The sequence below is a fragment of the Seriola aureovittata genome, chromosome 24 (assembly GCF_021018895.1).
Source record: "Seriola aureovittata isolate HTS-2021-v1 ecotype China chromosome 24, ASM2101889v1, whole genome shotgun sequence".
In the NCBI taxonomy this organism is placed as follows: domain Eukaryota; kingdom Metazoa; phylum Chordata; class Actinopteri; order Carangiformes; family Carangidae; genus Seriola; species Seriola aureovittata.
The window spans coordinates 1335484-1357346 of NC_079387.1; the positions used below are offsets into that span (position 1 = coordinate 1335484).

Consider the following 21863-nt stretch of genomic DNA (forward strand, 5'->3'; position numbering starts at 1 on the left):
GTCACAACAGTGTCGCGCGGAGTCAGGCCTCCTGTCCCGTAGACGATCTTTGTCGTTAGCTGTGCCTCTCCGTGTCAACATCAGGAGATGAGCAATAACAACCAGCGGCGTTTAGCTGCCAAACAAGTCGACTGACGTGTGTGTGTCGCCTGTCCCTGTGTGTGAGCACCTTGTGCAACCGTGACAAGAACCAGCCGGTAAGAAACAAGACGCTTTTATTTTCAAGAAAACAGAGAAGTGACACCTGTGGTTTGAGCTAGCTTAGTTAGCTGGGTTGATTAGCTGATGTTAGCTAGCAGGATTAACATTAATATGTGGCACCTGACACAGGTTCCGTGTAATAAATGCAGATTTTTGAGAGTATTCAGTGTCAGTTAGTTAACCACGGGCAGAAAATAGCTTAAACACATGGAAACGAAACTATAACTGCTTCTATTATGACATTTCACCCGGTTTCATTTTCTGTACAGTGAGTTTCTGGCTCTGGTTCCTTCTGGGTTTTCCCCTATAACTCAGGCAAACATGCTTTATTTGCTCTAACAGCAGGACTGTTTCCGAGCTCTCAGCTAAATGAGCTGTGTTTTGTTTGTGTTGTAGATCTGCATTCAGGAGTGATAACAGCACCATCAGCTCTGAGTCTGACATGCAAATGGAGTAATAAACCCCACTCATGGAAACCCAGAGAAAGAGGTAGGTCCCTCCAAGGTGCTGCTAAAGAGGATTATTTTATTCTGCTTTACTGCTGCTTCCACCTAGGTTAGCTGGCAAGATGTGATCCCCATGTGACATCGCCTACAGCTGGACTGGTGCACACTTCTGCTTTCTCCCACAAAACATCTGTTGTTCAGATGAAATGCTGCTTCAGACTGGGGGGTGGGGGGTGTGAAACACCAATTCTAAGCCAAAATCTGAGGACCTGCAGACAGTCTGGCAGCTTCTCTGTTTCTAAATTTGTTCTCTTTCAGATATAGTCGTGTTCTAAGTGTGTGTTTTCTGTGTTTTCACTTGTGTCCTGCCTGTATTCAGGCAGATTATGAGACAATGAATTCATTACTTCATCCCCAGAAAATTAATCCACAGCTATTTTAGCAGGTTTCAATTTCTCAAATGTGAATATTTTCTATTATCATATTCTCATTTGATGGTAAATTAAATGTATTTGGGGTTTGAACTGCTGGGATTTTAAAGTATGCAGTTTGAAGATATTGTAAATCCTCTGTCATACAATAAGTGAAAATAATGGTATGTAGCAGCCTTACTCATCTGTATTGTTGGATGAAGAACATTATGTTCCCTTGAAAACACTCTTGATATTTGTAATACCCTATGTAATGTGTGTTGGCAGCCCTTGGGTATACAGTACATCTCTGCCTTTAAATTTAGAATCAGTTTACATAAGATAATACTGAGCAAATAGTTTGGGTGGATCTTCAATCATTTAGCGTTTGATAGTTCATCAAAGGACATGTACCACAGTGTTCTATTTTTCTCTTCTTGACAACAAAACATACAATGAATTGATCCTACGAACAAGGTTTGTTAGTCTTGCATATCCGAATCCTGATATATCTTATTCATCTGTGCCAAACAGCTCCACTGCTGTCTGAGTCACTCTAGCACTGCTGTACTCATTATGTCTCTGAATGACTAATCTCCCAGCTCTGGAGATGACGATGGTGGAGAGCGAGGCTTGCTCCACACCTGGAAGGGCTACTCCTGCAGTGTCACCCCAGAGAGGCTGCTCCTACCCCGGCCGATCCTTCAGGTCGCTCTGGGCACACGACATGGAGTTCTGCTGGTGGAAGGTAAAGCTTTTTTTTATTGTTTTAAGATTTGGGGGTATTTGTATTTGTTTATTACAACCAGACATTAGAGAAATGACAGGAAAGTCAGCCACACTCAAACTTGCTGTAGTGAAAGAGTAATTCTTTTCAAGAACTGAAAAAACTAAACTTGAGATGAGAGATGTTCCATGTTCCTCTTTGATCTTTGTGCTGTTGTTACTTCTTATCCAGGAGGGCAGGTGTACAGTTTTGGGGAGCTGCCATGGAAGCAGAGTCAAGTCCCTGAGCCGACGAAACCCACCCTGGAGAGCGCTCTGAGCGGGCAGCGTGTGGTCGCTGTTGCAGCTGGAAGTTTCCACAACGGGGCAGTGACGGAGGATGGTGGCGTCCACATGTGGGGGGACAATGGTGCGGGACAGTGTGGCCTGTCGGGCCTCAGCACCGTCCCCAACCCGACTCCGGTGGCTGTGGTGGAGACTGACACCAGCCCCCCGCAGACGGTGCCGGTGCTGGAGCTGGTCTGCGGGGAGCAGCACACCCTGGCGCTCTCTGTCCAGCGGGAGGTATGGGCGTGGGGTAGCGATTGCCAGCTGGGCCTCAACGCCAGCGTCTTTCCTGTCTGGAAACCACAAAAGGTTGAACACTTAGCAGGAAGGTATGTTCTTCAGGTGGCTTGCGGGGCTTCACACAGTCTGGCTCTGGTTCGCTGCCTGGGCCCCCAGGACATCCACCGACCCCCTGTGGACAAATGCAGACAGTGTAACCAGCTGCTTTACACCATGACAGACAAAGAGGACCACGTCATCATCTCTGACAGTCACTACTGCCCCCTCGGTGTGGAGTTGACTGAGGATGAAGGGAGACTGGAGGCGCCTGCCCCCGCCCAAGGACTCAAAACATCCCCATCTGAGCCAGTCCTCCCCTCCCATACTTCCACCTCAAACTCTGATTCCTCAGCACCTCCTAAAAGTGCTGAGCACTCCTCTGACCCCACCCCCTTCCAGGACTTGGAGAAAGGCGAATCAGCCGTGGCTAACGGAGTGCTGCAAGCCTCAGACTCTGACCACACGGCTCAGTACAGAGGCAGCAGCAGTGCCGTGTCTGTGGTCAAGAGTTCACTCTATCCAGACGAACAGGCGGTCAAAGACTACCTGAAGAAGCTGACAGACAACACGCAGACAGACGCAAAGACGGCCGCTGGAGGACTGCACACGCTGCTGGTGAGTCTCCACCTTTCACTGCATAATGATGGAGAAAAATACAACATCTTTCACATCATTTTTAGTTACTATGAAAAATCTAAAATCTTTTCTGCAATTCAGCTTGTAATTATTCATTTGTGACTGGAAATAAAGTAACTGAAAATTGTCTTAAGATGACAGTGTTGCTAGATTTCAGGTTCTCAGACTGAAAAAGACAGATGTGCCTGTATTTTCACACTGATTGTTAAATTTGTTTTCACCAAAACATTTTAGGAATTTACTGATTAGCTCAGGATTTTATATCATTATCGGATTCTTCGGATTAATATCTTGTGTGTAATAGAAGTACAGCTGAAATGAGTAGTTGATTAATCGATTCGTTGATTGACAGAAAGTTAATCTGCAGCGATTAATTGTAAATTCACTGATTCCAGCTTCTCAGATGTGAATATTTTCTGGTTCTATGAGAGCAAACCGAATATATTTAGACTGATTTGGACAAAAGAAATAATTTGAATAAGTCAATTTGGGCTTTGAGAAATTGTGGTGGCCATATTTTTCAACTGATTAATCAGATGATTGAGAAAGTCATCAACCGATTAATCAATAATGAAAATAACTGGCCTAAATAGAAGCCTAACATGCTGTAGGTCTTATCAAACAGTACTCAGACTCCTCTGTCACTAAGACTTTGACCTTTGAACTGTGAGTTTAAACCTGATTCTTCTGTTTCTCATCCAGCCCTCAGCCGGAGGCCTTGCCTCCACCTCGAGCTCCGCGCTCAACAACCTGGTGGCCTCCTGCGCCTCTGCGGTGGGCGAGCGGGTCGCTTCCACCTACGAGGCCTTGTCTCTCAAAAAGATGATGAACTTCTACCTGCCCTCGGGTGTGTCGAGGTCAGGTGGGCCAGCGGGGATTACCGGTACCGTCCCTGGAGTGGGCGATAACAAAACCGAGCGCGTCCGCCAGGAGGAGTCCATGCAGACCAAGAAGAGCTCCAGCACAGGAGACATCCGCGAGGAGGAGGCAGAGGGTCTGCGGCGGCGCCTCTCGCTCCCAGGACTCCTCTCACAGGGTAGATACGCTGTTCACCTCTTATCATCCTCCTATTCTCTGCTGCGTAAGTACACCTTGCGCATGTGCAGGTCGCTGTCAGTGTGTGCGTTTGCTTCGGGCTTCATCATCCAGCTTGTGAGCACTGCTCAGGCTTGTCATTGTGGCATGCTGTGTGTCTTTATTTTTACACCACATCTTTTAACAATCAAGAGCATTAATGGCTTTAGAAGTTAATTATAAAATGTATAAATCAATACTAAAAGTGACTGGAAGCAAATAGAGGGAAAACAAATTTATTGGACTGGGTTAAAAGCTGCAAAACATAACACCCTGTAATAATTTGACAGCAAGATGCACCAATCAGTTCACTCAGACATCTCTCAAATATCCAAATTTTTAGACATAATGAAAAATGGCTCTTGAATCCACTCAATAATGCAGCTCCCCACACACTTAATTCTCCGAACACAACTCTCCGAAAGGAGCCATTAGAACCAGTTTGAGCCAGGTTAGCCCATCTGAATGGTCGCCTTTGTGTGATTAAAAACACATTTTTTAGCCTCTAACTTTGTTAATCTGTCTCAGTAAGAGGTGACAGAAAAACGGATGCCACTTTACTTTGCGACTGTCTTTGAACTTTCTCCCCCTGGCGGTGGTGGAGAAAACATTGGAGGGCACAGAAAGATTTAGCAGATTTACCACAGCAAAATTAAAGTTTTGTGTCTTAATAAAGAGAGAGGAGAGAAAGGAATGCTGTGCATTGTGGGATAGGACTTAGCTTCTGTGTGACCCCGAATAGAAGTAAGCAGGTGTAGAAAACCGATAGATGGATGGAGTTTCCCCCGTCTAACGTCATTTCTGTCATTCCTCACAGATCATTTGCTCTGGATTTCATCATCTGCTTTTGAACTGACCTCCTTGTGGGTTTTATGAATATCAGGTTTCAAGGCTGAAAGATCAGGTTTGATGAGGAAATTAGGAGACAAATCATGAAAACTCTCACACAAGTTAAAAAAAAAAAGGAAGAAAAAAAAAAAGCCATTGTGCTCATTTGGTTCGACACATGAAGAGACGCCACCGGTCAAAATCAAATCCAGTGGAGAAATTACAGCCTGAATAATGATTATGTTTATATGTCTATCAGCCGTAGATGTGAGGAGTCTTGACATGGCTGCTGTTATTAATAAAGGCTGGATATTAAGTCCCGCCCAGTGTGTCTGTGTCCTTTGGGTGACCAGATGGCTCTCCACTGGAGGCCGTGAAGATGCTCAAGACAGTAAATTAGCTGCTGTGTCCTGCAGTCCTGTAGTTTCCAATAATGGAAGAGAAGAAGCAAGTTTTTTTTTTTTTATTGTTAACTAAAATGATACTGTTTTGATTGAGCCTGGTCTCTTTTTAAAAGGTAGCTTTGTGGAGTTTATGATCTAAATTTCAGAAATCAGGCGTTCTCTGACTTTTTCACTGGAAGTTTTAATCATCCTTTAACAAACAGAACCACTGGTCAGAGTGACACTGAACCATAAATCTCACTATTTGATAATTTCTCTGCTCTGTCTGTTTTTGATGCACTCATGTTATAAAATACGCAGCTCTCAGTGAAAGTGGGATCTTAACATGGTTACACAAATGTAATAGTGTGGATATTTAACACAAAATACAGTGCTAAACTATTATTGTTGATGCAATAACATCACCTCCAACATTATGCTGTGTTTGCAAAGGAGATAGCTGTCTTGATACTTTGAGATCTTTTCATTTTCTCCTCAGAATATATCAATATGATGTTATGGAACAAAAACTTCCCCTTGAAGAGGAAGTTAATCTCTCTCTCCTCTCGCTTATCAGTGTTTGTTCTGTGTGCTGACTGCTGGCTTCTCCTCATTGTTTGTCTGCTGTATGAGCATGTGTTCGACATGATCCAGCTGATGTGATCTGCTCTGAACATCACTGCTGTCTCTGTGCAGGCGTGTGCTTGCTTTGATAACATTCATTGATTTGTGCTGGACTTTGCACCTGAAATTTAGGTTGCTTTGATCTTGAAAACATGTCCACAATTCATTAAACATTATCTATACAGTGTGTGTAGTGTTAGCTAATATAAGACATTCTTTAAAGAGACTGAGGTCACTCAGTCTTGGGCCAGTGAAGTGGGTTTGCAGTGAAGAGATAAAAAAAGGAAAGACACTAAAGAAGTGCTGTTCCCTTTTCTGTATTAACAGTTTCCCCGCGGCTGCTGAGGAAAGCCGGTCGTCACAGGATGCGCGCAGTCGCCCTCACTCCCCTGGGAGGGGCGGTCCCCGAGGCCCAGGAGGTACTGCCCACCCTGCAGACAGAGGTGTGGAGCTGGGGCCACGGCGACCACGGACAGCTGGGACATGGAGACAACCTGGCCAGGTAGGATGCGACACATTACAACAGGACAGGATTTTTTTTCCTCACAACTGACATCATGTGATTATCAAGAAAAAAGCACAAAGAAGGGAGAAATTACCAAATTGGGCAGAAGCAATATGTTAAAACAATAAAACATATTGATCATGGTGATATGTCGTGATTCTATAATTTAAACAGGTTTGTGCAGAAGCTTTTTGTGGGCCTTTAAGATGTGTTATTTGTCTCTGACACTAGTGTTATGTGTCTGTTTACAGGTTACAGCCACTGTGCATCAAGAGTTTGAATAATAAGGAGGTGGTGCGGGTGGCAGCCGGCGCTCATCACTCCCTCGCTCTGACCGCTCAGTCTCAGGTCAGTCGGTCACAGCTCCAGTCTTTGACCCAATTTACCACTGATTTGTCCGTTAACTATTGAGAGCAGTCGCCTACATCAGTGTGTCCTCCTGTCTTCCAGGTGTTTTCATGGGGCAGAAACAGCTCTGGTCAGCTCGGACACATGGACTCACCCAGCACAGTCCCGCGCCTCGCAAAGGTGAGGAAACCAACTCCTGTGCAACCACACACACGCGCAAAACCTTGTTTTTCACATCTGAACTTTTCGCCTCCTCGTGCAGCTATCGGAGGGCATCCGCGTGTGGGACGTGAGTGCTGGAGAGAGACACTCCCTCCTGCTTGCAGATGGAGACTGCATCCAGCCCATCATCTATTACAGCGGACAGCAGGTGAAAGAGGGGGATGAGGAGAGTCAGGCCAAGGAGCCAGGTCAGCAGGAAGAGCAAGAGGAAGAGGAGGAGCGGGCAAGAGGCTACACGCCACAGCCTGTACTACTACCCTTCTGCATGAATGTAAGGACACAGTAGCTGGTAGCTTTTTTTTTGCAAGTCAGATTTGTGATTTTAATCAATTTAGAGAATAAAAATGCACATTAAAAGAAACAACCAGGAAGCGTCAATGTTTTTTTCCAGCTGGGTTACGTCAGCAGTGTGTTTGCCGGTGGCCGGCGATGTGTGGCGCTCTCGGATAGGAACGTGATGGGCTTCATCGCTAGCCTCCACGAGCTGGCCGCAGCAGAGAGGAAGTTCTACTGCAAGCTGTGTAATGTCAAGACACAGATAATACGCCCCCTGCTGGAGCTCGGTAAGAGTGACACAAAGGGGAAAATAAACACAGAGAATAAGGGAGAAAAGTTTAGGTTCAACTCGAAGGCTGTTTTTATCATTTGTTTTGTTTATGTTCTGTCCTCCTCCAGAGTCTCTGAGCTCGGCCCTCGGACAGGTGACCCTAGGGCTTCTGCAGACGCTTGCGGGTCGCTTCAGCCTCCTGTGTCACCTGACCGGGCAACATGCCACCAGCCTCACCGCCAACCTGCGCCGTGGCCGTGATGTCAAAAGTCTTCTCATCCTCGACCACACCAGCATCTTCCTCGATTCTTATAATGAGTGCGTCTTTACCCCTGTGATCGATACAAAAATGAATAGATTAATAAGAATACTAATTACTGCCTTTGTCTGTGTAATAACACGTCTTTCTTTATTCCTGTCAAGGTTCTGCAACTGCCTGGGCAACTTCCATGTAATGGGCGGTTTCCAGGCCCTGACCAAGCCCTCGCTGTGAGTACACACAAATCCACAAACACAACATTTAACACATGGAGCTCATTCCTATAAACCCAGACATGATACACTGCTGCACCCAGAAACTCAAAAGTCTGATGAAAAAACAAAACAGATCCTAAACGTGACGCATTCGATTTTTAATAACAAGTGATGATTTTCTTTGAAGAGATTTCTTTGGGAAGACTCCTGAGCTGCTGCAGAGGCTGTCGGAGTGCAGCGAGGAGAACCCCGCCATGGCCGACCTCCTGGTGGCGCTCTTCTACCTCCCAACTCGCCACATTCATGAATACGGCCGGCTGCTGCTGAAACTGGCCACATGCTTCGAAGTGGTAGGAAAACATACAGACCTTACTTCTCTAGTGGGTTTTTTATTTATTATTGTCTGATCCACTTTTGTCCATTTTATATGTGTTTTTTAATTTTTAAGATTTAGTTTTCACAAGAGCAAGCAAAAGAACCAATCAGTTGGAATAAATTTAATTGGAAGTAAACCCTCTGAACACTGTCTCCTATGATTTGTACCAGATTGGGCTTTTCATTTTCAGTTAACCTGTCAATCATTTTCCTCACTAATCAGATTGTAGTGTAGAAAGGTTGTCTTGAAAATAGCTGCTGATTTAATCATTTACCTAATTGTTTCAGCTGTAGTAGCAAATTTCAGTTCAAGGACCTTTCTAAGAATTTACAATTACATCCAATTGTCTATTTAGGACATTATTAGGAAACTTATGACCTGTAAAACAAATTGTTGCCCCATGTCTTGATAGAAATATTAGTTTTCAAGCTTTAAAATGTAAAAATTTTTCTAAAAGCCTTAAAAATGATTGGAAAAATGAGCCTAAATTTTCATTTGTGTATGAACATTTCTTTTGGTAAAATCAGCAGAATGTGACCATGTGTGAAAAACCATGTCACATGATTCACGGTGAATGTTTTTGTGTGTTCTCAGTGCTCCAGTGACTACCAGAAGCTGCAGGACAGCTGCTCCAGGTTCGAAGCTCTGGCCCTGCAGCTGAAGCGAAGACGAAAGGAGGCCGAGTACACGTTCCACTTCTGGAAGAGCTTCCCTGGCAAAATGACGGTAAACTCGCTGAGTGTATGTGTTTCTCGTTATTACCATCATGCGTATCCTTCACATTGAGCCCATAGAGGTGTCACATGATGTCACAGATGACTGAATGGGTGTCATTGTGTGTGGTCAGGACTCTCTGAGGAAGCCTCACCGCCGGCTGATCTGCGAGAGCAGCAACAAGGCTCTGACCCTGCAGAACGCCGGCAGGTTTTCTGTCAACTGGTTCATCCTTTTCAACGACGCTTTGGTCCACGCACAGGTCAGCTCCACACACACACATACACACACATACACACTCACTCACTCACTTCTTTTGGCTATTTCACTTTCTAAAGCCGCCATATTTGAGACAGTGTAACCTGGTGTGTTTCAAGCGTTTGTGTGTGCTTGCCTTCGTGCTGTCAGGGCGTGGCGCCTTGTAAAAATCTTGTAAGTATGCAGTCAGAAGCAAATGTCAGCACAGAGACCCCGACTCTCCCCCTGTCCCACTCTACTTCTTCTTCTTTATATGTGTGTGTGTGTGAAGGGCTTAGGGCTCTGTGTCATAAGATTTAGACCATTTAAACACATGTCAAACACACTTCAACACACATGTACACACACACACCTGTAAATGAGATAATTATGAATTATGCCGGCTGTAGTAACAGCAGATATTTAGGATTTGGTTTATTGCCTAGGCAGGATGAATAGTTCAACTTTTAACATGTTGTGTAGTATTTTAATTATTATTAACGCTTTATTTAAGTTAACAAAGTCCCAAGGAATTACACCAGGGTTGTAAAGAACAGCAGCAGATCAGTTGGTCAATACGAAGTCATGCTGTGAAGCCAAACTTATTTTCACTTCTTGTAGAAATCTGTAACACATCAAGCTGAAAAGAGATAAGAGAGATGCACAAGACAAGAATATGTCCAATCGATTGAGAGGTGCATGGAGTCACATGGACAGTGGAGAATAAGATGATTTTTATCGACATTAAAGTTGCTAAAGTGGAAACCCAGTGTGTATTTATTATAAGAATAATTATTGGACCGGTTCGTGTCAGTTTCACTCACATGACCTAAAATCACAAGTTTGTCTCTGAGTTTTACAATCTGCACAACTTACAAGAGTAAACTTACACTAAAAAAAAGGACAGAGGAAAAATTGCAGTTTCAAGCCTTTGGTTTTACTTTAGTTTGCTCTTCTTTGCTCTTCTTGATCTTGATGGTGATAAAACCCCGAAGCTTGAAACTACAACAATGTCCCTGTTTTATCTGACAGTGGTTTGATACCCAGCCCTATCCCTGCCTTCACTCTGCCTGCTCTCCACCTGTGGGGGACTGCACTGGAGGATGAACTGGCTATAACCAAGGCTTTTTTTTCTTTTTTTTTTACTGATCTTATTCCCCTTTTTGCCACATTGCAACTTTTGAAATCCAAAACATGCAGAAACATTTCATAAATGTTCCATCTTCTTGGAGAATTTGTTGCCTGTTAAAGCCTTGGTTCACATGTAAACACAGGCCAGACCAAAGGACAGAATAAACACACAGGATATCCATTCTATCCTTTCAAATTCTATAAGTAGCAGCACTTCCTGGTTCACTTTTCCAAAGCAGTTCCCTTCTCTCTCTCCCTGTTTGTCTCCCTTCTCTCTTCCCATTTTCACGCCTGCCTGTTCTTCCCTCTCTGCGGTTGTCCTGCACATTTCAGTCCCTCTACCTCCTTTACTGACTGTGTGACTCCTGCCTTGACGCACTCTCCTTCTGTCATTATCCTACTCTCCAACAGTCAGAGCTCTCTGATTATATTTTACTCTGTGGCTAAAAATCAGCTTTTATCCATTTAAATCCCTGCAGGAGCTGTTGAAAGTAGTAGCTGACTCCTCTGTGTCTTGTGATGTGAACCTGTACAACTGTATGAAAGAGATGCAGGGTGTTAAAAAGTGTGAAGAAGAGCATGCACACCTCAAAAACATGTGAAGCACATGTTGTCTTGCATGACTGACCCTGGTGTCCTTTAGGCTGAGTTTGAACAAGAAGCAGAATTCTTCTACATGTCTTCAAAGTCTGCCTGAATGTGCTTCAAATTTTTTTCTGTTTCATTTTTTTAAGTGAAATCTTGGATATGTCTTGTAGCAACACACACTTTAAATTAAAGGCAAGTAGCCTCTAACATTGTAAACGTAGGGCTAAATTATAAAAGGAATTGGCTCAAATTGAAACAATAAAAAAACTAAATTGCAGCAGAGAGGACAGACTAGAGCTGTTACGGTTGTGGCTTTTATCTTTTACTTAAGCCTAAAATATTCACATTTAGTTGTCAAACAAACACAGTCCCCCATATAGACCTATAGACAGAAATAGCTTTTGAAAAATGACTTTTTGACATGTGATGTCTTCCCTGTCAAGAGGAACAGATCAGTTGTTCTCACGCTCAGTGGTAGAAACTATAGACTTGTGTTCTAAGAGGCTGTAGTTCACCTCCTCTTTGTGTTTGAAAATGATCTTCTGTGTGTGTTCAGATGTTTTATGAAAATAACAATGTTCCTTTCTCTTTCTAAACACTTTTCCCTTCTTTTTTCTCTCCTCTGTCTTCCTCCGTCTGTCGCTTCCCTTTTCCATGTCTGTCCCTCTCTTGTTTCTTCCTCTCCTCTTTCCTCTCCTCCTCCAGTTCTCCACCCATCACGTCTTCCCTTTGGCCACGCTGTGGGTGGAGCCCATCCCAGAGGAGAACACTGGCACGTGAGTGTTAGTCATCAATGTTTGAGGAGCTCAGAAAACCTTTGAATATTTTGAAAAATAATGTGTCGATGCACAAAATCAAGAATTATACTGCCACGATAATATTTAGATTCAGATATACGACATAGACTAAATCCTATACTTCTTATTTTGTTGTATTTATTCAAGGTTTTTCTCATTTGAAACTGTGTTTTTCACATTTTGAGCCAGTGTTTGTTCCCTGTCTAAAACTGTGTGTGTTGTGTATTGTGTATGTGTGTAGATACAGTTTAAAGGTGATCACACCAGAGGAGACCTTCACCCTGCTGGCCTCCTCTCCCATGGAGAAGGTAAACCATCTCTTACTGCTGGTGACACTACGCTCTCCTCAGAAATATATATTTCCATTTGGTGGAAACTGGATCACATCTTAAAAGTGTGTGTGAATTTGTTTGCAGGCCAAGTGGCTTCGCTCCATCAACCAGGCGGTGGACCAGGCCCTGAGTGGGGCCGGGCAGGACACGACGTCAGCCGGCTCGGGGTCAGGGCAAAAGCTGGAGCCTCCTATCTCCAGGTCGGCCTCCTATACTTTTTATAAGGACGGGCGTCTGAAAGAGGCGAAGTACGAAGGTCGCTGGCTCGCTGGCAAACCCAACGGCAGGTAGGACACACACTGTCACACACTCACACACTGGCAAGAGCATTTTAAATATTGATGTATTTCGTGATTGGGATTGATTATGTTTTCCAGGGGAGTGTTAAAATGGCCAGATGGGCGAATATACACAGGGGAGTTCAAGAATGGACTTGAAGATGGGTGAGTGCTGTCATCATGTGTGTTCACTGTGCATGAGCCCTTCTGTGTGAGTCAGGATTGTCTGAGATTGTGAATTTTTTTTTTTTCTTCATCCTATTCATGTATTCATTCGTTTTTGTAGCTTTGGTGAGTTTGTCGCTCCCAATAAAACGCTCAACAAGAACGATCACTATCAAGGTCAATGGAAAGATGGAAAGATGCACGGCCTGGGGACATACAGGTGAGTGTGTGTGTGTTTGTGTGTGTGTGTGTGCGCATGTGAGAATAGTTTTGTTGGTTAAGACCATAGTTTTTTAAAACATAGTTTTAAAAAAAACATAGTTTTAAAAAACAGTAAGACACAACAGCAGGTGATTTAAAATACATTAATAGAGTACTATAAAATGATAGATCAAAGGAGGCTATGCAATCTGTTTCCTCGTTGGCTTGCCTCCCTGAAGGTAAAAGCTGAAATTGTGAGTGCAAAGGGTTTTAATCTTTATTTAATCTTTATATTATATTTATATTTCCTGGTTGGATCTGGGGCTTCTCCTTAAGTCAACTTCCTAAGTAGATAAAGTCTCTGTGTGGCTTTCGTTACAATGTAACCAGTATTCTCTGTGAAGTTGGGGGGGGGGGGGGTTCCACTGTTGGCAGCTGGAGGGGGATTTTATTTACAGTCACATGTTACATGTCTCTAACATAAGTGGGCGTTCAGACTGAAAACATGAGGCTCATCAGACGCCAAAACACTCCACAGTGATTTTACCGCCGTAAGACATGATTTTACAAGTCTGGGAATTTATCACAGCAGCAATTATGTCATCTTTTTCCATGGTTCCAGCTTCTCAAATTTATAGATGTGGTAGTCTTCTTTGTCGTCTGTCATAGTTAACAGAATATGTTTCAGTTATGGGTTGCTGGTGGGCTCTGGAGACCTATCTTTGGACATTTTATAGAGTAAACAGTAAATCCATAAATCCCTAAAATAATCATATGATTAATTTATAAAGAAAATTACTGACGATTTCTGCAGGGACTTCACTTTATCAGGCACTTTATCAGGAGTGTCTTCCAGCAGGAGTCGAAGCTGAGAATAAACATCCCTCGTCTGCCTGCAGGTACGCCAGCGGTGAAGTTTACGACGGATCCTTCCAGGACGGCATGCGACACGGCCACGGCATGCTGCGCAGCGGCAAGCTTAACACCTCCTCCCCCAGTGTCTTCATCGGCCAGTGGCTGCAGGACAAGAAGACCGGCTATGGAGTCTTTGACGATATCACAAAGTACGACGTGTATTTCAATCTGCACATTTACTTTACGTGACAGTCTTGAGAAAAGGAGAATGAAACTACATGTGTCTTGTTTTGACCCAGGTCAGCAGGGACTTGTTGTTTTATATTTGTCTGTTTGTCTGTTTTCTGTTCAGAGGAGAAAAGTACATGGGCATGTGGCAGGACCACCTGCGGCAGGGCACCGCGGTCGTCGTCACCCAGTTCGGCCTGTACTACGAAGGAGCCTTCAAAGATAATAAGATGATGGTGAGCACTTCTGTCTTTGAGTCCAGTCATATTTTAGTGAAGTTTAACAGGTAAATTACAGGAGAGAACGCTGTGTTGTGTTTTGATCCAAGGCCAGGACACACTCCAGGCCCTGTTTAATCAAAAGCTATTCATAATATTTGAGAGTTTAAGAAGAGAAAATAATAGAAATTTGAAAAATGAACTAAAGTGTAGAACAATTGTTGTTTTCAGGGCGCGGGGATCCTTCTGTCAGAGGATGACACAACGTATGAGGGGGAATTCTCAGACGACTGGACCCTCAACGGGAAGGTGACTAATAAACATTAAAACGAAGATTGTAGATGTTTTATGTGTTTTAAATGAATGTTGTTAATGTAATCTGGCTGGAGGGGTATCGAGTTATACTCAGAAATAACACAAATTGGCCTAAAGGTGTTTAAATAGAGATATGTTTCAACAGTGGTTGGGGAAAAACTATTCAGATACATCATGTTACTAAGTGAGGCAGTAACACAGTGGACAAATACTCTGCAGTAAAAGTTCATGACTGGCTGTTCCTCAGGGTGTGCTGACCATGGCAAACGGTGACTACCTGGAGGGCTCCTTTGGTGGCGAATGGGGCTCCGGCCTCAAGGTGACAGGGTCCTACTTCAAACCACACCTGTTCGACACCGACAAGGACAAGACCCCAGTTGTGTAAGCTCAGTGAAATTATCAGGGGGAAAAAATCTTAACTTTATTTATCTGTCTTGTCATAGTTAACATACTTTGTGTGTGCTGTTGCAGGAAGCTTGGGCGTCTGTGTGTGTGCGCGGAGGACAAGTGGCAGGCGGTGTTTGAGGAGTGTTGGAGTCAGCTGGGCTGCGAGGCCCCAGGCCAAGGAGAGCACTGGAAGGCCTGGGAGAACATCGCCGTGGCTCTCACCACCAGCCGGCGACAGATCCTGGACAGGTACACACAGTGTGATGACAGAAACAAAATCAACACCATATGGACACAAAGACAATTTATGCAATGTGAAAAAAAAAGATGTAGTCTGGTCTGGTCAGCTGTATCTTTCCACGGAGGTCTTGAGATTGGATTGTAGCTGAAACATATAAATATTCCCATATGTGTGTGTCCCAGTCCGGAGATGTTGTCTCGGAGTCACAGCAGAACCCTGGAGAGTCTGGAGGTCATCCCACAACATGAAGGACCCATCACCATGGAGAGATATTCCACCATCCGCCTCTACCTCATCAAGGTGAGTTCACCCACCACTCCTCGCCTCCACTGAAAACATATTCATTATTCAGTGTCATAAAAATATTTCCTCCTGTAGGCATGTGACACCCCGCTGCACCCACTGGGCCGGCTGCTGGAGACGCTGGTGGCGGTCTACAGGATGACCTACGTGGGTGTTGGAGCCAACCGACGACTCCTACCTCAGGCCGTCAACGAGATCAAGTCTTACCTCAACCGCATCTTCCAGATCGTCAGGTACTTTACGTACAGTTCACTAACCGGCCACCTGCATGTCACTTAAATGATTAAAATAGGACAAATGCTAACAATTAATTCCATTTCATCACTTAAACAATTATCATTTGGTCTATAAAACACCAGAAACAGTGAAAGGTACCAACAAAAAAATTTCTAAACTTCACGGTTTTAAAATGACTCCAACCAACAGCCCAAAACCCAGTGTTATGAAATTTACTTTAATATAAGACAAGAAAAAGCAGCAAATTCTCATGTTTGAGAATCAGGAAGTGTTAAATATTTGACATATTTGCTTGAAAAATTTTTAATTATTAATTGATTATCAAAATAGTTGCTGTTTAATCTTCTGTGGATCAACTAATAATTAATCAGCTAATAGCTGTAGCTCTAGATACAAGTAATATGGCGGCAGTGATGAATGTAGATATTGATTTATTTTAAGAGGTCACAACATTGATCAAGTAAAGCAGTTCCTGGGTGTATATTGATCAACTACAAAGAAGATGAAGCCATGATTCAATCTATAATCAGCCAATTAATAAAATCACAAAAAATAAAAGTTGATTTGTGTTTCCACATATTTATGGGCTTCCTGAATTCTCTTTAGGTTTCTGTTCCCAGACGTGCCAGAGGAGGGCGGTCTCATTCCAGAGCCAACCACCAACCTCCAGGACAAGAAGGAGCCTGACTCCACTGATGCCCCGATGGAGTCACCCAAACCTGGGTAAAGACTGAGAAATGTCCCTTTTTAAAACTCTGCTTGTCGTCGTATGTCAGCTGGTCATGTTAACATCCTTTAATGTCCTTTCTCTCTCTCTCTCCCTCTCTCTCTCTCTCTCTCTCTCTCTCAGCCGAGTGGTGAGCAGCTCGGCTCTGCTGCTTCCCGTCCTGCTGCCTCGTCTCTACCCGCCGCTCTTCACCCTCTACGCTCTGGACAAGGAGAGAGAGGACGACGTCTACTGGGAGTGTGTCCTCCGCCTCAACAAGCAGCCCGACCTTGCCCTCCTCGCCTTCCTGGGCGTCCAGCAGTATGTCACCCGCGCACATTTCGCACATTCATTTTATGTTTTGTGTATAAATCCTCAACAGGTATTTCCTCTGATTTCTTTCCTCCCTCAGAAAGTTTTGGCCTGTTTCCATTCCTGTGTCCACGCTTGCAGTGGGGGAGAAGCAGCAGGTATGTTTTAGTTGTTCACACCTTATGTACAACAAAAAAAATTAATTCCATTACTTTATTTACAGTCACACATTTAATTAAGGAAGTCTGTAACACACAGTCTAGGAAGTCTAGTTTGAGAAACACTAATTTATAATACTATAACACAGGATTTTATGTGAGTTAAATGTTATAAAGCAATTCACCAGGACTGTGAGTTTGAGTATTTGATTGAAAACGTCACTAAAGCTGAATTAATCAGTGAAATTGTAAAGTCTTGTATCATAGTGAACAGGACATTTTTTTGTTTTCTGAATTGTTGGATGGACTGAAAAAACTCTGGGGAACTCTGACAAGCATTTTTCACTGTTTTTACACATTTTATAGACAATTTAATCGCTCAATCCAGCAAATGGACAGATTAATTAATAATGTTGATAATTGATAATATGTTAGCCGCAGCCCTAAATGTCAGGTTATGTTGTGTCAAACTGTGTTTTTTTGCTCTGTTTCGGTGCCCCTGCAGCTTAATACATATAGTTTGAATCATCAGCATTTACAGTATTTCTTGGTGAGGTATTTTTAGTGAACCTCGAACCTAATATATGACAGTGTGTCCACGATGAGCACTATATAAAGATGTAATCTTGTAAGTACCTGTGTGTCTCCTCCAGGTCCTCTCCAGCACCAAGGACGCCTGTTTTGCCTCTGCAGTGGAAACACTGCAGCAGATCAGGTACAACTCTACGCTAATGTGGTTTGTTATCTTAAATAAACTGCTAAATGTTTGATAGTTGAAACAAACTGCAGTTTCCACCAAATATGAAAGTTTTTTTTAGTGGAAGGAACTAAGGAACAGATCCTTGGTTTGCATTCAGGCATCAGCATCATACATTTGAATATAAAAAGTTCAAATAAAATAGGAATAAAAACACCTGGTAGTTCTTTCTTATCTGAAACCAAGATTCCGTGTTTGTTGTGTGTTTGCAGCACGACGTTCACCCCGTCTGACAAGCTGCAGGTGATCCAGCTCACCTTCGAGGAGATCACACAGGAGGTGCAGTCGCTGCTGAAGCAGGACTTCCTGTGGTCCATGGACGACCTCTTCCCCGTCTTCCTCTACGTCGTGCTACGAGCTCGGTCAGTCACACATTAATACACACATGGATGGAAATGATCAAAGGTTAAAGAATAGAAATAACAGTTGTTGGCCAATTACAACACATTATAAATATTTGTAGAGCCATTATCAGGGCACATCATCATCATCATAAATCTTATGACACTTACTGGACGTATGTTTCCCCTTCAGTATCAGGAACCTGGGGTCAGAGGTCAGCCTGATTGAAGACCTGATGGACCCCTGCGTCCAGCATGGAGAGCATGGCATCATGTTCACCACACTCAAGGTAACACACACAAACACACACACACACACAACAAAGATTAATGTCACACGGTCATACGTCCCACAGTTTCTTGCTGGTATTTAACTGTATATTAATGTGGAGATTCCTGGAGAGGTTTGTGTTATTTGTTCTGATTATGGGAAAATGGAGACAGTGTTCAATTATACCATTAATTAATTAATCACTTTCTGTTTTACCCTAGCTTTTTTCTTCATTTCAATATTCTTGTTTTCAGTGCTTGAAAAGTCTGGAAATTGCAGAAATGCGAGGAAAAATATCAAGACCTGTCTGTGTATGATTGTCTTTCGTAACAATTAGAAGCAGCTTATAAGGTGGTGCATTTCATACAGCATTTAGCCTCTTATTCTGAAAATCTAAATGACTTTGAACAAGCTTCCTGTTTGAATATTTTTGCCTACACTTTCTTTCCAGTGATATGTTTGCACGTCTTCTCCACCTACAGGCCTGTTACTACCAGATCCAGCATGAGAAGATCACTTAGCGCGGCGTTACTTCCTCAGTGATCTGCATGCTGCCGCCCCACCCCCCTCCCCATCCTCACTGCCAATCACAGGACCAGCCAGGCTTCAGGATGACGGATGTGTGCAGCGGCCAATGGGAGGCAGAGGCTCATAGGAACAGGTTTCTGACAGCTCCATCTGCTGCTGTCATGGAGACGGGATCACCTCCCCCCTCTCTGACACACACATACAAACACTCTTTATCAGCCTCTCACCTGTGGATCATGAAGGTGTACATGTGAATATTGTTGGTATTTTACTACCAGAGATAAACCACCTCATCCCGTCCATTATAAAATGTAAAATAGGTTCACAGCAAAAAGACTGACCTCCTGTTGGAAATCCTGATATGGGCTTTTTTCAGTGGTTACCTGGGAAAAAAGAAGAGGCTTATAACAGTGTTTTTTTTTTTTTTTTACTTAATGCCAATGGGACTTGCAGAAACATGAAGTTTATATTCTGTAATTCCACTGACCTGGCACCTACATGAAGATACTGACGTAACAAAAACGGATGCAATCTCCTAAAAGCATGTGGCTTGCATGGGATCTTGCAGTCCTGAATGGCTGCCATAGAAAAGCTCAGGGAAGCGGCTGCATGCTGCTTTTTAGTTAACCACTTGTTGCAGTTTTCAGTTTTACAAGAGAAAAGATGTAAAGCCTGAAGACTAACTGGTTAGTTTTGTAAATGTACAGCTAGTTAACAACTCCACCTTTGGTTAAAAAGCAACGAAGAGCTGCTTCCTTTTGCTTTTCTATGGACACTATCTGGACCTGTCTCCAGTGTGGTGGATTGGTCCCAAACTAATTCACAGCAAGGTTTGATATTATATTTATAAAAAAACAAATCATGTACAGCATGCAGGGGGTAAATGTAAACTGACTCTTAATGACACTAATATTCTCCTTTTGCACCAGCTGCCAGTTGAATACAGTTCAAAGTAGGTGGCAGCCAATCAGCTACTCCAACTTTTCATTTCAAGACGTAGTGTTGCTGGGAGAAGAGTAAGACCCATTGCTGACAGTTTTATTATTAGACTGATCATCACCCTGACATGTCTCTGAGGATCCAGCTGCAGAAATGTCAAATGGCAGAACACAAGCTACATGTAGATTACTGACTTAAAAGCACATGTTTTCCAAATGGACTTTAATGGTGAGATGGACGTTTAGTTTACTGACTTGAAAAAGAAAGTACATTTCAAATGTACAACATTTAAAAGGGCAGAATCTAGATACAATGAATAGAAGTGTTTTTCCAGACAATCTGAATGATGTGTGTTTCTGAGCCCAGTTTTCAGTATTAATGAATATTGACAGAGTGCCTGCACTGCTCTGCAAATTCTGAAAAAGTATGGGGTTAAAACTGTGACGAAAAAAGTCAAAAACTGTATCGAAACATATTGATCTGTGAATTTTTAAGATAAACTGAAGTATCCCTTTAAGTGTTGCCTCCTAAAGCTACATAACGTGTTTAAAAACCCGTGTCTGAAAAATGTATCGTCAGAAACCCGGAAAACAGGATTGTAGCTATTGAAAAGCAGGAAATGGACAGTTTACAGGAAAGCCGATGACATATTTCTTTCCTCATGTTGTAGATTGTAGTGTTGTGGACAGCAATCACCAGTGAAAATAGAAGCAGTAAGGAGATTTGAACCTGAAGCTCACCTTTTTCCCACTGACCTTCAATACAAACTGGGTTTTGGGGTGATTGATGAAGCTTTGAGAGACGATCAACAAGCTGAAAATTTCCCTTAAACCTTCTGAAAACAATCCTAAAACAATGTTTAAAATAATTAATACAAAAGGATTTAACATAAAACTCTTTTCTGTCACTGCTTTCTTGCTGCAGGTGATGTTTTAGCAGAGGCCGGCCGTCGGCTCAGTGCAAACACTGTTATTATAGATATGATAAAGTATCGGCTCAAAGCCGATTCTCTGTTAATACTGACTGTTCTTTTTTTAAAGCGTTCACAGCACTAACTAAGTCAGACATTGTTGCTTGTTTGTGATTTGCGTCACACATCAGTTTATAAAAGGGCTTAAGAGAGGATTCAGAGGATGACCGAGCCTTTTTTTTTTTTTTTTTGTTATTTAATGTCATGGCTTTTGTTTCCTCAGACGGTTTAACAATAGAAAAGCTGTTGGATCAGAGGCCGCTTTGCGAAGGAGTACATTTAAGTGAAGCTGAAGGATCTCAGAAAATCAAACAACAGAAAATCTAATCTAATGTTTAAAGCTGCTGTCGTTAACTACAACTGTTAAACGGTTTTATGTGGACAAATATCATTGGTAAAAATCCAGATGCCGTAGTGAAGCTTTTGCAGATGAATGGAAACAAAAATGACTGAAAAAGTGTTTTAAACTGTTATAAATTTCAACAGCTATTATCTCTACGTTTGCAGCAAACATCTCAGAGTGTAACCGTTTTAAATCAGGCCTCTCTCTCACTTCTGTGACTGTGATAACGCTCTTCTATCACAGACCATGAGTTACTGTTACTGCTGAGACCGTACGTGCCTGACACTCAAAAAACTGAAGCAATATTGTCTTTGTTATAGAGATCTTCACCCCCCCCCCCCCTCAAAAAAAAACAACTATGGATGCACTGTAGGAAAAGTGACTTTATTTTGACGACCAGAGACATTAAGTTTTGTTTTTTTGCACCTGACCTCTTCAGTATATCGTGTAGATGTGATGTAATGCAACCTGAAGGACAAACAACTGACTTAAACCAAACTAGTAATACAGAATGGGGCGTTTTTGTTGGAACGGTTGAACCACAACTGACTCCTGTGTATGAATTTTAAATCCAAACTGAACGGTTCTGTGTTTAATGTTCATAAACTCATTTTGGGTTCAACTGACTGGTTCATTCACTGACCTCAGCAGCTGTTTACTATGAAAAGTACCTGCGTGTTGTGTAAAAATAACTGTTGTATCAGTGGAGTTTGGTGTTTCCTAGTTGACATTTTTGTGTCTCAGCTGGCTGACGTGACACCCACCTGTGTGTCTTTTACATGATGTCAAATGTATTGTACCTTTTAAATGATGACAAAGGGCAATAAACTCAGTTGATGGACATTTTGAACTTACCTGCTCCAACATTTTTGTAATAATGCCTCAAAAAAAGCTAAATATTTCCT

At 42.8% G+C, this 21863-nt stretch overlaps 1 protein-coding gene across 6 annotated transcripts; it reads left to right on the top strand.

The window, feature by feature from the left end:
• Positions 1-33: 33 nt before the first annotated feature.
• On the top strand, positions 34-21801 carry als2b (alsin Rho guanine nucleotide exchange factor ALS2 b). 6 transcript variants are annotated; one of them, XM_056370623.1, is made up of 35 exons: positions 34-197; positions 598-690; positions 1660-1805; positions 2016-3004; positions 3728-4106; positions 6262-6436; positions 6691-6787; positions 6890-6967; positions 7050-7280; positions 7401-7572; positions 7685-7874; positions 7980-8045; positions 8218-8380; positions 9001-9147; positions 9254-9382; positions 9529-9552; positions 11782-11852; positions 12115-12181; positions 12290-12492; positions 12583-12648; positions 12770-12868; positions 13749-13913; positions 14057-14168; positions 14382-14459; positions 14713-14846; positions 14937-15101; positions 15276-15393; positions 15472-15629; positions 16240-16356; positions 16484-16660; positions 16752-16809; positions 17463-17524; positions 17779-17928; positions 18101-18197; positions 18661-21801. In XM_056370623.1, exons 2-35 carry the CDS (start codon positions 671-673, stop codon positions 18697-18699), a joined length of 5142 nt encoding a protein of 1713 aa, XP_056226598.1. In that variant the 5' UTR covers positions 34-197; positions 598-670; the 3' UTR covers positions 18700-21801. The 6 variants fall into 6 exon arrangements, with proteins under 6 accessions (XP_056226598.1, XP_056226599.1, XP_056226602.1 ...); XM_056370624.1 differs by having other exon boundaries at positions 9001-9132; XM_056370627.1 differs by having other exon boundaries at positions 3728-4061.
• The last annotated feature ends 62 nt before the right edge of the window (positions 21802-21863 follow it).